At 37.5% G+C, this 17607-nt stretch overlaps 1 protein-coding gene across 1 annotated transcript in view; it reads right to left on the bottom strand.

Moving 5' to 3' along the window:
* Positions 1 to 210: 210 nt before the first annotated feature.
* Positions 211 to 17607, bottom strand: part of LOC104397350 (cytosolic beta-glucosidase-like) — a 55243-nt gene continuing 37846 nt past the window's right edge. The window contains 7 exon segments of the mRNA XM_010007302.1: positions 211 to 280; positions 282 to 340; positions 1120 to 1285; positions 5927 to 5988; positions 6203 to 6504; positions 10607 to 10679; positions 11659 to 11722. Coding sequence (XP_010005604.1) covers positions 211 to 280; positions 282 to 340; positions 1120 to 1285; positions 5927 to 5988; positions 6203 to 6504; positions 10607 to 10679; positions 11659 to 11722 — 796 coding nt within the window.

Below are 17607 nucleotides of genomic sequence, written 5' to 3'. Positions count from 1 at the left end.
GCACCTTTTCATCTCTTTTTTTGCCACAGTAGGAAGAGCTGGATTAAAACTACTTGCTTTACTTTCATCTAAACATACATTTTTTTCCTAATCACATCACTTTACTCCAATTTACATGAGTTTCAGCTTCAGAAATCATTGGTCACTGCTGAATGCAAATAAGCACAAAGTAAAATTAGATTAAGTTTGCACAATTGCTCTTTCATTATTTTAAATGGTACCTTTTAAAATTTCCTGTAAAATCAACCTGAAATGCTCCCATCTTTGACTGTCATCAAGCAGGGTCACTTTGGGAAGATCCATTCTCAGTGATGTAAATTATGGAGTTATTGTATGTATCCTAAAACAAGAGAGCAGAAGTTTTATTCAGAACAGATGTAAGAAAGGCCATAAAATCAGATGCATTACCCTCTATCTTTTCTAAGCTACAAACTAAAACTAGTTTTCGTCAAATTGCACTGACCCTATTAACTTAATTTTCCATGAGCTGACCTTTTATGACTAACAATGGGAAAGCAAAACAGTGCAAATACCCATGAAGACAGTGAAATGACTTATTTTAATGAGAAGACTAAAATAACTTCCCTGCATTAACATCTGCTTATTGTCACTGCTCCTTAACCCCTTGGTACTGGCAGTCACCACACATCCCATTGCCAACAGTAGATGCGTGCCAGGAAAACCTTACTGCTGGCATCAGGAAGATAATTTCTGGAGTTTGAAATATGATATAACACTGTTGTGTCATTTCAAATTGTAAAATAGCTATCAAGTATAAAGGCAATGGAAAAATACTAAGGCTTCCACTTTTTATAGCCAGCATGCAAAAATTAAATAAAGAATCCCAAGATGACTTGTTTATTTATGTCTTGTACAATGTCTAACGCCATCCAGATGGGGTCCTCAAAAAAAATCTATTAAAAAGCAAGTAAATAAATAAATAAACCAGTATTACTTATTGGATTCTGAGATCCCCTCATCACAACAGTGTCAGGCTTTAGCACGAGCTTTTGTCACATTATAATCTGCCTTGTAACCTCTGATTCTAATTCTGGGGCTATAACGGTTTCACAATCACCTGTAGTAACAACATAAAGTGTCATTAACAATGATCACTCATTCTCCAAATGTTCTGAAACAATATTTTGCATCAATGTCAGAGGTCTCAAGGGTCTTTTCAGATCTTAATCCACCTTCATCTTGTACGGACTGAGGTAAGCCAAAGTGATACAGTGAACAAGATGTCATTTCCCAGGTTATTAAAGATTGCTGGAATAATTGGCTCCTGAAAGTATTAAAATAAAGAGGGGGAAAAAAGGGTTAACTTAATAGCTTTATTACATTTTAACACATGAAGAAAAGCCCACTGCACATTTCCCTGTTAAGAGATGCAAATATTTCCTCTCAACTGCATGCTGACTACTGTTACAAGACCCCAGAGTTGGCAAAACTGCTCAGCACACAAAATCTTTCAACCGGGCACATAAAGTGAAATGAGGATGCAAATTTTCAAAATAGATCAGTGGACAGTAACTCCCCAGAGGAAACATAATTCTGATGGGTGCTGGTCACATGAAAATATAATCCTTTCTTTTAAATGCCTGGATGGCAGTCTGGCTGCATGTACAAGATGAAAGTGTGTTGGCAAAATCCTGACACCTGAGAGTCTGACAGGTAGATTTGTTCTAATGAAAGCATTTCTGTTCTTGAGAACTGTGTCTTTTAAAAAGTGTAGTGCCACACTCAGCAAGGTAACTAAGCTGATCTTTTATGATTTGAACTTGGGTAGCTGGGTGAGCTGTTTTCTCGAGACTGTTCCTTTCTCCGTCACTGTTTGTGCCAGCAACAAGACAAAGAAGATTGTCAATGTCTTCAGTATTTTGCAATGGTGTGAATTCAATGGTTCCCTTATTAGCCAGGTTGTCTTACCAGATCTATATGACACTTAAGGCTTTTCACTGTGCTTTAATAGATTTTAGATGGAGTTTAGGGCACTGATCTCTTTAGCCACTAACTTTAACGGCTTGGCAATACTTTATCCAAGAAACCAACTCTCTTCTTTTTACACTGCCACTGCTACAGACAGCTCAGACCCTCTGCCTGCAAGAAGGAATTAGCTCACCTCTCTGAAAGCTCATGACTTCCAACCTTTCTTGTCCCCCTTGATAAGACAAAGATCAACTTTAATTTCCTGGATGTGTTGTTAAAGCTGGCCAGTACTGGGGATGTATTTCTAGAGGCTTAAGAGGAATTCAACTTCTGTTCAGATTTAGCAGTGGCTGACACGAATACGTTTCCTAGAGGACTATTTTTATGCTGCTGAGAGGTCACTGTAAGTTTAAATATCAGTATACTTAAACTCTTGTATAACTATTTTTAATTTTTTGCTTACACCCAAACACAACTACATTGCTTTTAAGCCTTCTGAAAACAGTAGATACTGGAAACCACATCATAATATCTAGATCAAAGAATATCAGTTAGTCTGCCCTTTTACTCACTATCTGGTTTAGTGCAGTAATTGGAAAAGGCCAATATTGGCTTTGAATTAGTACTTGTTAAGCTAAGAGTCTCCAGCGAGGAACAGGTTTCCTTAAGACTGGTGGAATGTAGAAATCAGTCAGTCTTTGCTTCAGAGACTTGGGTTACATATATCAAAGTGTTTAAGAACCTTATAAACCTAAAATTTATAGAAACTTTATGGGTCTTAGAATACCATGTATCCTAATAAGACATAGGTGCTCATGAAATGTCTATCCCAAGGCCTCACTGTATTGAAATTGGGAACTGAAAGATGTCTAAAGAAGCTGGGAACACAGCAAAAAGGAGGAAGAGGAGAACTAAGTTGCAAAGGATAACAAAAAGTGTGCTTAGGAGGTTATGTATGGTTTAGATTACTATTCTTAATATTTTCTGAACAACAGATTTTGTTTAACCCAAAGCAGGAAAGTTGTCCATTAGCAAATATTTTATTGTACTTTAACTTCCCTGGTATTTTCAGGTTCAATCTGCTGTGTACTGGTATTTAAAAATGCCAACACCAATCCCCATACTACCTTCTTCTTAAAAGGACAATATTAGAGTTCAAATTAACTTAACTTCAGATGACTGATCATAAGGATTTCTGTTGAATGGCTTTTTTAAGACAACATTGACTGCAGCAATTGATTATGAACCTCAGATTTAGATAGTGCCTTCTTGTAAACAAACAGGTGCATACACATCCTTTAGCACAGCAAGACTCAATAAGTTTGTTTCCAAAGTAATTCACAATAAATCTCACAGATAATTTGCTTTTCCTTCCAAATGCAGCACCAGAAATATACATTACATTCTGAGGATATACATGCCTGTGCCTGCGAACGCACTCATGTCAAAGAGGAAAGAATATACCAGACCTTTAAATTTTGAAAATAAAATTCTTGCAATTAGCAAGAGCATTTAGAGGCAAATACAGTTTGATACTGTTGCTTTTGGACAGGGACCTGTTTGACTTCAGTGGATGTGTGTTAAATGCTTGCTGGTGGGACTGCAAGGCTTACTACGTAAGCTTAAACTGGGAAAAAAGAAATTCTTGACTTATATGGGATCCTGTTCTGCCAGATTCAGAGAATGCCTAGAATACACTCGCATTTCCCATTCTAATTTTCAGATTATAAATCACTTGGTACAATTTATAACATTTAAGTGCAACCAGCTATCATTATTTTTTTACATCTCAATTACACACCCATATTTGAAAAGATTTATGCTTCATGTTAGGAAATTATGAGAAATATAACTGCATTCCTGAAAAATGTAATTCACAAATCAGATTTCCACATTGTCTCGTACCTTCCAGAGTAGTATGATTTACATTATATGGCTGAATCTGTGGGTCAGCTGGAAGCACAAATACAGAAGAAAACATTCTCCTAAGTAAGAGTCTATATAAGGGTTCTGTGGAGACATAAAAAAAAATTTGGATTACAGACATTAAGGAGGATTTTGCCACTGGAAAGTGAGGGATTGCCCTTTTCTCCTTTCTGGCATCGTCTCTCTCCATCCTGATGCTGTACCTTCATGCAGAAGTAAGGCACAAAATCTAACACTCCCAGGTTCAATGCCCCCACACCTACTCCTTCTGTCCCCTGCCACACTGACACTCAGTGTTTGGCAGCTAACTTGTTCTGGTCAGGGAACCTCCCAGGGTAGAAATAACTGTACAAAAATACTTTAAAAACAAACTTGGTGAAAGTCTTAACCAAAAACCTGACATGTCTTGGGAACAATACACCTACAACATCACTGCTTTTAAAGACTCTACCCCCACCAAGTCAGAAACAGAATGGTTTTAAAGGTTTTCAAATGTCCTATGTCTTAGGTGTGAAATTGCTAGTGAATCAGTTGGTGTGAATGATTTTATTTGAAAGGACATTGCTCTAAGCTTTCTAATTCTTCACATGCTCTTTGTAAAAATGTTTATATAGAAGATGATGGCCTTTCCATGCTATGCAGTTACAATTGCTTCAACAGATCACTGCACAAGAGAAGTGAACTCCTGCCTAATGAAAGCTGGCCTACTTGGAGTTCCTGCAATGCCCTTTTGCTAAATGTAAAGTTCATAATATTAATCAGGCAACTGCTTATACTGGGGATCAAGTGAACATTTTCTGAAATTACAGCTGAGTTTTGTCAAAATGTTAGCTTTCCTTACAAAATGCATTAGAATGTCTGCCTCTGCTCTGATGTCTAACTAACAAAGCCCATTCCGTAGGCAGCTCTGTGGGGCCATACAGGGTCTGCAGCCCTGTATGGAAGGAATATTAGTACAGGAAAGAAACCACAAGGACTCAGCCAAATTTAAATTCAAGACACCACAAAAAAGTGTTCCTAGAGAAGGGCAAGCTGTGCCAGTGAAAGTGGGCCACATATTGTAAATTTTGGTGGCAAAGGAAAGGCTTCCATTCAAGCCTCTCCAGGATGCTGGCACGGTTTTTGCAATCATGCTCTGCTGGAGAAAATGGCTAGTTGGTCTGTTTACAGCTGATTCACCAACCCTCCCTTTGTGGATTTTTGAAACAAAAGCTCCTTCACTCTCTGGTGAAAACCATAATCTGCAGGATGCAGGAGACAGTCTTCTGCCTATTGAACAGCTGAACTCTACATGACCAAAATTCTGCAGAAGAATATTGCTTCTGCTGTTATCCTCCTACTACAGATCAGGATAACTTTAAGAGCATTTTCTAAGGAATCCTATCTTTTTGTAGCCTTCCATCTTAGCAATCTTCAAACCACTGGAAGAACAGACTTGCCAAGCAAACACTGTCCCAGAAGTACAAGCGTATTTATCTTCTTGGTGTAACTGAGATTCAGAAAAGTAGGAGTCAGAATTGAGACTCGGAGGTTCATCCAATTCTACTTTTCTTTTTTCTCCTCAGAACATTACCCTCCCGACATATAATAGGCTTCAGCCAACTACTTTGGTGCTTCTAACCTGTCTGATTCAGCTTCAGTTGTTTTTATTTTTCACAATTCTCTTTATTTCTTCTTTTTTCCATTCCATATATTCTGCAGGCCAAGCCGCCATTTCCTAGCAAGACACCTTCATTTTCTCCCCAGTCCATATCAATGGAATTAAAATAAACAAATTAGAAATGTAACACATTTTGGATCTGACTTCTAGCAATCTGGCCAGCTTGTGATGTATTCTTTTCCACTTTTACACTGTCTGCTGAGGTTGTGAAAACTCTTCAGAGCAAGAACTGTGTTTTGTTTGTCAGAGAACTAGCCATACGTGCCAGCTGAGTGTGAAAAATCCACTCTAATTTGCTAAAGGAAATATCTAGGAAAAGTATGCACCTTTTAGTGTAAAATAGTGGAGGCAAAGTTCAGTATATCAGCATACACTAATAAACTATCTAAATACATTTGCCAAATAAGATACCTGTCTATTGTAAGCCATCCAAAAATATCCTCATGGCTAGGATCCTTATAAGTGCAAACATTCTGATGAAGCAAAACGATTTAGAGTTACAATTAAAAAAAATGGAGTAAGCAAAAAGATACATAGGAAGCATAGTAGTAATCCTATCCCAAAAGATTATGCTATCCAAGGGGATCTGGAATATTAATTAGTAAGTTGTTGCAAACCTATAAAAATCATCCTATAATTACTCTGAAAAAAGTTGCAATTTCAAAGCTACACTGCAGAATAGCATACTGGATTAATTATGCCAGACTGCAGCAATAACCTTGAATTAAAGCTGCAACCTTCTATTTTTAAGGAACAATTGCCTTTCTGGTTGATGAAACCTGTCGTCCCATCAGGTAACAGACGTGACCAGGAAAGAGAAAAGCGATAATGAGTCAATCCAAGCTGTTTGATACATTTCAAATCTTCCTCCCACAGAGTGTAGCTGCCACAAGCTACATCACCAGTCTGGTTCTTGAAAACTCGATCTCTTCCCTGATGGGTGAATGTGTCCCAGACATTAGGGCCCTATCCATCTGCATTCCAGCCTTCTGCTTGAAAAACAAAACTTGTTTGTTATACTTTTGACATCAAAAGACATATGTTGAATGCAAATATTTATCACAAAGTAAGCACAAACCCCTCAAAATCCTATGAGCGAAGTGAGCAGTATTCCCTCCCACACTCCTTGTATCTTTTGAACTAACTGGGAAATTTCAAACATGAGTACATATTTGTATTAGGTTTTGTATTTATTAATATTTTTGCTTGATGATAATTATTTGAAAATTCCATTTTATAAAGCATCTGGAGTTCTGACACTCTTCATATTTTCTTAGCCAAAAATCAGATGTTTGCAATTCTTGAGATATTACAGGTTTTTGCAAAGTGATTTTCTAATGCAACTTCCATCCATGAATGTAAAAGATTAGTCCATATCAAAGAAAGCCTTTAGGATATGAGAAATACATTCAACAAATAGACACTTATGGATTTCTGGATGTCCTTTGAAAATCCTGACAGTCTGTTAAAAAGAACGGAATGCCATTATGTGCCAAGGCCCTAGGCATATACACAGCTTCACAAAACTTCTGTTTTTTCTTAGCCAAATGTTCACAGAAAAGAATTCTGAATGCTCAAAATCTCAGCACCATTTTCTTCACTGTCATAATTTTGGGAAATTTCTTTGCAAACCACAATTAAGATAGACAGATTACCTTTAAAATATTCAAATTTACCTGTTTGAGGTTAGACAGTATTGACATTACATAGTATTTAAACCAAATAAATGCCCCTTTCTTCATGTCAAGCTTCTTCGTCTTTCCAGAGCAACGCTGTAACTGAGGTAAATATTTAATTTGTATATGTGGAGAGCTTTGTAAACTTACAATGTTGCAAAGTGTGAATTTATCGTAATATTACAAATAACCCCAAAATGGCCAGCATCATTTAAAAGCAAGATGTTTCACAGTCTTAGTGAACACATTGTTCCAGGGTTACTCTTTAAAAACTAAAATGACATTGTGCGTTAAAATCATGTATAAATTAAATATCAGTTGAGTTGTAAGATTAATAACTATATAATAGCTACATATCAATCCTCAATAAAAGTGTTTTAATAATCAATTAGTATCATAGAAATTAGAGATGGAGGAGAACTATTAGGAGGTCATTGAGTCCATCCCCTGCCAATGCAAGATTGCTCCCTTAAGTATATTCAGTACTTAATACACATCTGTCTTATTAAATCTAAGTTTAATGCAAGGTTAAGCATATTGAAGACACTTAATTTAAAGCATTACTAAAAATTGTAATATCACTTCTATAACCTAGCTTTTCAAAGATCGTTGTCACATCTCATGTTCTTTACAGAATTTTATTGCAGTACACGGACACCAATACCTCCACAATTGGTTGGTCAGTAAATTAAACTCTTACATGGTACAACCTTCAAAGTAGGTCAAATTTTAGATTCAGACAGTTGGAGTTTCTCTTAATCTCAGATTTTATCCCAGCCTTTGTTTGTCTGTATACTCTTCAGAGAAATGCGGTACTAAAAGTTTTCTATATCCTGCTTCTGATTTCAAGTATGCCTGTTGAAATAAATAGTAATTTTAGAGGAGTGCAGGAAATAACAAATAACAGTAATTTTTTGGTGGTACCTAGAATTTAGGAGCCTTTTAAGAGCAGTCTTTCCACACCATATTGATATGACACAGCTCCTTTTTCACTACGATGGGAGCAAAGGGAAGTCAAAAGCTGCCATGATGGGCAGCTAACACACCTTCATTTAAGAATCAGCAGCTGGAGCACATCCTGAACAATTTCTTTTGTTGTCTGCCTTCCTCCAGCAAAGGCAGTGGAGGGGAGGGGAAGAAGCATTTGATTTTCAGCAGTATATAACAGTACTACTCCAGTGGTCATTAGCCACTAAACAGCCCTGACTGGGGCTGTGGCAAACAAACCCACTTTCAAGTACCCTCATGCTGTTTGAAGAGCCTCTCTGTACTCTGCAGAGTATCCAAGCTAGATAAATAGAGTGTAGAAGCAATCTAGCCTAGGCAACAGAAAGCTCCACACACTGATGAGTCCTGCTGAGCCACAATTAGTCTGCACAGATCTCTGCTCCGCTTCAATAAACCAAGCTTGCACCTCCAAGCTTGCTCAGAAACTTTCACACTACACAGCATTTGACAGTCTAGAGACACCCTGAGTTTTGGTGAGCTTCAGGGCCAGGAAGAATAGTGATGAAGACTTGATTGTACATTTCAAATACGTAGGCAAATCTTAGCTACCAAACCTTTACATGATATCATCAAGTTATTAAGATAAATTAACATGAAATGTGATGCATGTTCCCCACTCTCTGCAGTTATTGCAATGTCATAAGACAGAATGTTTTTACTTTCAGGTGAAGCTAGTGAAGCAGGAATATTATGGATCAAAGTATTTCAGTTTTCATGTACTTTTCCAAGTTATATTTTCTTCTAATTAAGTTGTGCTTTCACCTTTCAGGGTGAAATTTTCTTGGCCTGGTCTCTGCCCAAAAAGTTAAATTTTGTTTGAATTAATGTAGTTCAAGTATTTGGCATATGAAAGAAGAGAAGAAAACCTCTGTTAATATTACAAGAATCTTTTTGCAACTTTTCCCTCTCTTAAAAAAAAATAAAAATTATAAAAAAATAAAGCAGAGAGTTGAAATTTAGCATAGAAATGGCCCTCAGTAAGAAGAAGTGCTTTTGAGTGTTCTGGTGCAAATTGATTTTGATTTGACTGAGTCATGAACCTTTGAAATCTGCACTTTGAGCCTGCCGAGTACAATTGGTATGATTTTTTAGCACTTTGAAATATACAGAGTGGAGAAGGTTGTGCTGTGCATAAATACATAGCTGACAGTAAAAAATAATATAGCCTGTCAGCCCTTGCCTCATCCAGTGTGTATCTTGTGATATGTGCAGCAACTGGGTTTGGATTCTATCAGAACTATTGCTTCAATCATGATGCCTGGAAGTTGGAAGCTGCACAGCTTCCAAGCTTTTCAGTAGGAGGAATTCCCTGTTGAGTTTCTTATTTCTGTGGGAAAAGGGTCATTTGAGTAGTGTCTAGACCACATTATAGATTTTTATTTTTTTTTACATTTCTCCCACTCAGAAGCTTTAGGAAAGCTCATTAAAAACACATTAAGAGAGCATTAAACTTGCACATCTAGCCACTAAAAAGGCAGGAAATTATAATGCCATTCTATATGCACACACAATTCACATTTTAACAATTAGTTAGTAGAGCTACATGAATGCAGGACTCGAGTTAGAATCTGGCCCAGAATATTGATTGCTCAGGAACAGCAGGCTGTTCAGTCTATTAGGTGAAGCTAACTGAGCTTGTTAAAAGGTACCAAGCATGGGCAAGTACCCTTGCTTTTAGCAGTAACCAAGAACTAAAGGCTACATCCTCAAAGGCAATTTTAGATCTACAGCTTCCATTTAGGTACTGAAATCAATGTCAGTTAAGTGCCTTTATGCTGCAGGGTATAATATGAGAAAATCAGATCTATATGTGTTGTTAAAATCTCTAAAAACGCAATTAGGAAACGATAAAGTTTGGGAAAGTTATGGATGTAGGAGTCCCTGTACCTTGTGGGTTTATATTCCCTAATCTGCTACCTATTTTCATATTGTGCTTTATCAGGACCTCCACTCAGTTGGAAACATGCTACATGTCCCTGTGAGAGGCCCTCCATAAGCCCAATATTTAGCCTCTCAGTTCAGCATTTCTCATACTCTTTGGAGACAAATTTCTAATGGAGGACCCCTTGTGAGTACCAGTGTCTGATGAGGTAGTACTTGCATCTAGCCAATAGTGATCTACTTACAATAGCTCTAGATAAAATAAACACTCAAGAACTAGCTGGAAAATTATTTTTATCTGCTTTTTTTTTTTTGCCCCACTTTCAATACTTGTGAAAAGTTGCTCCTCCATTTCAATTACTTTACATTTCCCTTCCAAGCCAGGGGTGTTCAAAGGGAACTACACAGATTTGTATCAGATGTAGCATCTCTGTAACAAAGCAAAGATCAAACATTCTGCTTCCTGGATCCAGACTTTTTATTCACTTAAAAGTTCCTTAATGCTTTGGCAGCTAAAAATTGACACCTTCAATTTGATATGCTGCTGTAGCTGCACCCCAAGCAAATCCAAGTGGAAAAGCAATATCCTGTGGCACTGGCTCCAGGGGACAGGCAAATACACAACATTATGTGATGCTATGGAGATGAGGGCTTGATTTGCAGACAAGCGTTTCTGGCTTAATCACTCTTCCACTTGTTGCAAGCAGATTCTGTAGTGAAGACAAAAATAAACCCTGTGCAGCATCACACACTGAAGGGCAAGCCATGCACTTTGCATATCTCAGGATTAAAGCGGAGAGGTTCAGTCAGCTAACAGTGAAAGTGGAAAAGGCAGCTGTGGAAAAGGCTAGGGTGGCCATGCTAAAAGGACTCCACCTCATAAAAAACATTACTACACAGAGCAGGACCTTGTTCCCCTTCATGTCTCTCCAGCTCCCACCTGCCAGCCAAAGGACTTTGTGGTCCCTCTACTCAACATAAATCCTTTAGTCACCAGGCAAAGAGTAATTTCCACTCCTTTCTGTTAACTTCAAAAACCAGCAGCACCTCTTCTTTTCTGGCAGCAAGTTTTTGTTTTTTCTTCCCCAAAACAAAAACAACTGGCCTGCAGTAGGGAAGAAAGGATTTTTTTAGCCATTACACATTTGCAGTGGAAACCAGCGAGAAGAAGAGGAAGATTCATATGGGAGTACAGTCAGAAGAGCTATCTTTCTCCTTCTTTAAAATCCCATGGATAATGATTTTTTTTTTTTTTTTTTTTTTTCTGGAGCAGCAATGACAATCTTATGGCATGTGTGCCAGAATCAGCATCTGCAGAACATCCCTCAGGTCTCTTTCTCCCTTCTGTCGATGCAGTTCCTGCTGTCCTGTCAGCAGCCTGAGAAGGGAGCAGGAATAGAAAGAGAAGCCAGGGTATGACTGTAACAAGTGGGATGGGCTGAAAGTAGTTTACTGTCCCTTCCCACAAGACTATGACACCTGGTACACTAGATGGCACTACTGCTACCGGTTTGTTTTTGTTTGTTTGTTTGTTTGGGTTTGTTTTTGGTTTTTTTTTGTTGTTGTTTTTTTACTTACCGTTCTTGCTGTATTTATTTCCACTTTGCTTTTGCCAAGGTCATTATCTCCAGTTGTTGGGCTCCTAGGCAAGAATGTATGATCAGCATTATTTTTACATCTTGTCTGCTTTTCTTGCGCCTTTTTGCTTTTGAAATCTTTCTGGGTGAGGACCTACTCTTGCAAAACATTATACACCTGAGTGATATTTTCTTTCATAATGAAAGTAAGATAAACATTAACACATAGAAAAGCCACTAATATGGTTGATGCACATACTTTTTCGTAAACCCTCACAATGGAAGAGTAATTTATTAGGAAAGAAAAATCCTTTGTAGAGATACAGAGAAACTGATTTAATTCCAAAATGTCAATTTCAGAACCAGACAGTGCAAACACAATGCAAAAAAAATCAGGCTTTCACAGCAGGTGTGCTTTTCCTCAAGTGGCTTTCAAAGGAGTATAAAAGCCCCTTGAACACAAAGGAACAAAGGGGCAGATAAGACACAACATACCAGCTTGTTCCCAAAACACATGCTGACACATGATCTAGGCAAACATATATGTCCTTTACCTGGTTTAGTCAGACGACCAAAACTGGATGCTATGAACTAGTTAATGTTTTCTGGTTGAAGCAGCTTCCTCAGGCTTTCATTTGCTAGAAGGCAAGCACTGGACAGTTAACAGTAAAACTCATCAGGAACATCTTAAATCGTGATCAATAGGTATTAATGAACCGGAGTAATAATGCATAATTTTTACATCATTAACTGTTATGGGTAGGTACCTTTGAAAACTTAAGTGACATTAAATCTTTTCCCAGAAAATCATACCATTCAATTTCACAAGACATATAATAAATATGTAACTCAATAATAGGGGGAGAGCAGCAGACAGGAGATAGTAGCAATAAAAACCCAATAAAAACTTTTATTAAAATGCTTAACAATAAAAACAAGGCTAAAAAGAGTCACTGCTGATTCCCTGGCAGGAATCAACACAGACAGAGATAGGTTTGCAAAGAAATCGAGTGGGAGGAAAATATTCCATAAGCAGTCTGGGGAAGAGTGAACAAAATTTCCCTCGGAGGTTAAGGCAGATTCTCAGTAATGAGATAGCAGGCTATGTCAGATAAGTAGGCAGATACTGCAAGATGCAGAGCTTCAAAATTCAGAGTAGTTGCATTTATAGCAGCTAATCTCAAACTTTTCTGGCAACCCAATTTCTAGATTTGTGAACTCACTTCTAGTTTTATTTCCAGACTCATGAACCCACTCCTTATTGCAGTAGCAAGACTTGCAATTATATTTCCATTAGATCCACTGCATATCACAGTTCCCAGGATGTACTACCATTCTTACTATAATAGTTTTCCACCCATTTAGCAAATAACTTGACCCCAACCTGAATTTCAGTATTTCACTGTCTCATAGTTTTGTTCAACACATATAAGTACAAAACTCTATGAGATCTCAGTTCTACCCAGAAGCCTTTTTTTTTTTTCTAGACTACATTTATCGTTTTTACATTTGTAGTAAGGCAGACCATACATAACTAAATGAGCTTAAGCCAAGTATTCCTAGCAGCTCTTGGATATCCAAATGTATTTGGATAAAGATATTTTTGCAAGTGAAGAAAGACTAAGAGCAATTGGCTCTAATGCTGAGGGTTGGCAACCCACATTTATAAAATACTAGGTATTACATTAAGGCGCAGGATGAAAAGAAAAGCCTTTGGTGTTGGGGTCTTCAGTCATATGGGATTACTTATTATCAGAGGAAATGTATCTCATCAAAATGGCTGAATTAATGTTTCATATTGACATATTAGAAATATCTTTATTAGTATTTACTACAGAATTTAGAATTTAAACTTCGAACGAATTGTGAAAATTAAAATAGCTTTCCTGAAATTTTATACAGTGTAGGAACAGAAGAAGGATACAGTTGCTTTGGAAGCAAGACTGTATATACCTGTAACAGCCAAGACAGAAATTCACATGTTCTGTGAGTTGTCTTTGAAATTGCTACTCACAAATTTAGCTTCCCTCCCTGGCAGCATAATGGAACAGCTATTGAGAAAACAAATTTGCTAAGACACTTCAAAGTCTGCTAGACAAACTTGATTTTTTTAATAGTAATACAAAATTAATGAATAGAGGACAGAAAATATACTGTCACGTTTCTGAGTTTTAACAAAATACTGTTTTCTTTAGGATATTTTAGCACTGATCTTAAAGTGTTCCTGAGTTATTAGGACAGTTTCCACCTTACACTGTGGTTGCAGTAGAGGACTCCTAACTGTGATCTTCTAAATTGAGCCTTAATTAGAAGCCTCTCCTGGATTGTTGATTAGCCTTTCTTCTTCCATCTCCAATGTGTCAAAATTCTGTTCCCAAACTTAAATCAAATTGGAAATTAACTATCATGTTGACTGAAATGAAGGGTGATGACAAACAATAAAGGGCAACCATAAACAATAACTTCAAAGGGAGGCATTTAGTGCAATACACAAAGATTAGTATTACATCTAATCTCATTTAATAGCTTCAATAATGAGCTAGAAGAGGGAGTAAATAGTACATTAATGAAATCTGCAGATCTATTAAACAAGGAGGAGCTGAGCATACAGCTGAAAATAGAGAAATAATATAAGGGGTCATGGGAAGATTAGAAACGTGCAAAATACTGCAACGAGATTCAGTTTAGAACACAGAAAAATAATATTTGGGAAAAAAAAATAAACAGATGGTAACAGGTACAAATCTGGAGAGCTGTAATGCTGGAAGAGATTTAGATAAAATTAAGACCATCGGAACACTAGGCAAGAGTCTGTAACTGAGCAGCAGAGAAAAGCAGTGAAATTTGGGCAAAACTATTAAAGAATAAGCAAAGAAGTAACAGCTCATCTTAGAGCATCTCTACAACTACCAGCTCTCTTCTGCATTTAGTTTGGGCATTGGAAAAACAGACTATCTGTCAGACGTTTAGAGATTTTGCAGCTATGGAAATTTTTCCAGGAAGAAAACTTAAAAGTAAGCCACCCGTTTAACAAAGTGCTGTCCTTCACGAAGTGCATGACAACAGTGAGCCACTGGCTAAAAGTATATTCTCCCACTGCTTCTGGTAATTGCACCATGCAGTTTGAATTTTTTTATATTGCTGAGGAAACTGCTGACACAATGCCAGCTGCTATGAGCTTTTCAATACCAGATATATGTGCACAGTATCTTGGAGAGCTAAAGGACATTGTGTGCAAGTTAATTCCAGCTGAGGAGCTCACACAAATTGATCTTGCTGGGAATAATTCTATACAAGCTATAGTGAGAGTCAAACTAGTGTTATACCACTCCCTGTACAAGAGATGGTTTCGGCAGTTCTGTGCAGCACAGTATTAGGATGAATAGTATGTGTGGAAAGTGAAATTCCATATTGGTCATCAGTCTTCAAAAGTCCTTGGTGGCTCCTAGCTGTTGAAGACATTGTCCTTTATTGCAGAGTGCCTTCACAGGGTATTTTTAAGTGGGCTTGGTCACTCAGAAGTTTGTCACTGTCACTACATTGTGACCCAACACTGAGTAGGGCATTGATCCACAGCTTTAAATTTGCACACTTCAGTAGAAAACCTGGCAAAAGGCCCTTCACGTAAAACCATGCTCTGTTCATTCCTATCTGTGGCATGGCCTGCTGTTCCATGTTGCTGGATTGTTCACCTTTTCAGTGAACAAGCTTGAAAAAATAACGAGCTGTCATGCAAAAATTCAGGATGAAAAAAGAGGAGCGGAAATATATGAAAACCAACATAAAAATATCAGAAGCACAGACATATCCCCTGGTCCCCTGTGGATGCAACTTGCTTGCTGAGTCAGTGCCCCTTTACTGCTATTTCAGGGAGACCGGCCTACGTTTCCCAGAAATTGAGAGTTTAAAGACATTGGTAGAAACTACCTGCTGGAAAACTTGCTTGGTATGATTTTGCCAGGAAAATATCTGCTGTACCTAATCATATTGGCTGCAACTGGTCTGAATGAAACATCTGAATGATTTTAAACTAAACTTGTTAATATTTTTAAAACAGAAGGCAAAGAAGTCTCACTCGTGTGAAAGCAGTCTGGTTTCCCTATTTTTATCATGAATTTTTAGGCTATTTCACTGCACAGCTGAATTTTCAAAATTATGTACATATATAATCTTCACTGCACATAGCAAGCTCTGCTTTAAAACCAGAATGCCCCATTTTCTTACAGTATGTAGACTTCAAAATCCCAGGACCTTATCCAAGGGTTTCCCCACTCTTGAGCATCACTTAAGCATCCATATGAACACAGATGTAGAGGTCAAATTTGGCTCTTTTGAAAATGTAGGCCCAGTATCTGGTATTTTTGATGCTTCCAAAACTTCTCTCTTGTTAACAGCTACATCATATTAACCCTTAGAAACCTTCATATCACTTGGGCTTTAGTCCTGGGAAATGATATTATTCTCCCAGTCTAACCTTCACAACTTACGTATTTCACAGCACAGCACAGATTTTTTTTTCTTGCTTCTGACCCCACATGCCATAAACAAGAAGAAGACAAAGCAGGGCAGGGCTTTCAAAGCTTGTAGCCCCTGCCCCATGGACACAGCTGCCCACAACCACTGCATTCCCAGGAGGGAATAATGAACCTAGAAAATTCTTAACACCTTCTTTTTTTTTTTTTCCCTATCAAGTTTTTTATTATTATGAAACACACATAGAAAACTAGGAAAGGATTCTGCTCAGGCCGCTTTTATACTGGGGATATATTGACTAAAGCAAATTATTTCAACATTTACGATATGTATTAATTTCTGTAAAGTCTCACATTTTGTTTTCAGAATCAGCTAGAAATAGTGTGACTAGTTTTTATAGCAGTGAAACTGTGTCTTTCAATTTCTTTCCTTACACAAGCACTATTTCTAATGTCACTGACTATGACTAATAACATTGACTATGACTTTAGCAAATATGCTTGAGAAGCCTCTTCCACCAGTCAAGATTAAGAAATCCCATTATATTAGTGCATTTACATAAAGTTCACTTCCCTATATCAGCAATATGGAACTATCTACTATTAAGCAGCAGCACACTATGAGAGACAGTAGCTGATACAACTTTTCAAAAGCTTTGTGCTATGCTATTATGCAGTAAATATTTTTTCCTTCTGCAAAAATACTATCAATTGTACTCTTCATTTTTATCCTGCAAAATATTAGTGATCACTACTGCTTGCACCTGGAAAGGGAGATTAGTACAGCAGTACTTTAATTTGACAAAGTCATCCAAATACCTATTTCCAATCAAGTAAATACAGGTGATTTTTCAAACAACTTGTTCTTTTTATATACATATATATATATTTGTCTTTCAACAGTATTACACATGCCTCAGGACTATGTTATTCTGGGAATATAACAGAACATGGAACATATAACTGGCCCTGAAGCTAAACTAATAGAATCAAAAGAACCGAAGTCAATACAGCTGTTTAACATAGCTCTCTTGCTTGGTTTAAACACATAAATAAATAAATAAATAAATAAGATTCAAGGATATCCCAGGTATAATGGTGCAGCACTGACCTTTTTATCATCACAGAGGTTGCCTGCTTTACAAAAATTCACACTGATTAATAGAACATATTTCATTCATTTTAAGATCTTTAGATCTTTCCTCAAGTTTTAACTTGGCACAGAGAAAACTGGAGTTGCATAGTGTAGATGAAATCATACACATTTTCCCCTCCTAATGAAATACTAAAGAATTTTATAAGCACACTGTGAAGGACCAGGTATTTCCTTACACGAACATGAAATGTCCTTTGAGTCAGCCGACAAAACTGACTTAAAACGGCGTCTCCACGCGGCGCTGAACCCCCTCTGTGTGTGTGTGTGGGGGGAGCAGCTGCTGCCGGGGGGGAGCCGGGGGCGGAAGCCGGGGCGGGGGCAG

Source organism: Chaetura pelagica, unplaced genomic scaffold (genome assembly GCF_000747805.2).
Source record: "Chaetura pelagica isolate M959 unplaced genomic scaffold, ChaPel_1.0 scaffold261, whole genome shotgun sequence".
Classification (NCBI taxonomy): Eukaryota; Metazoa; Chordata; class Aves; order Apodiformes; family Apodidae; genus Chaetura; species Chaetura pelagica.
This window is presented reverse-complemented; position numbering and strand designations above follow the sequence as displayed.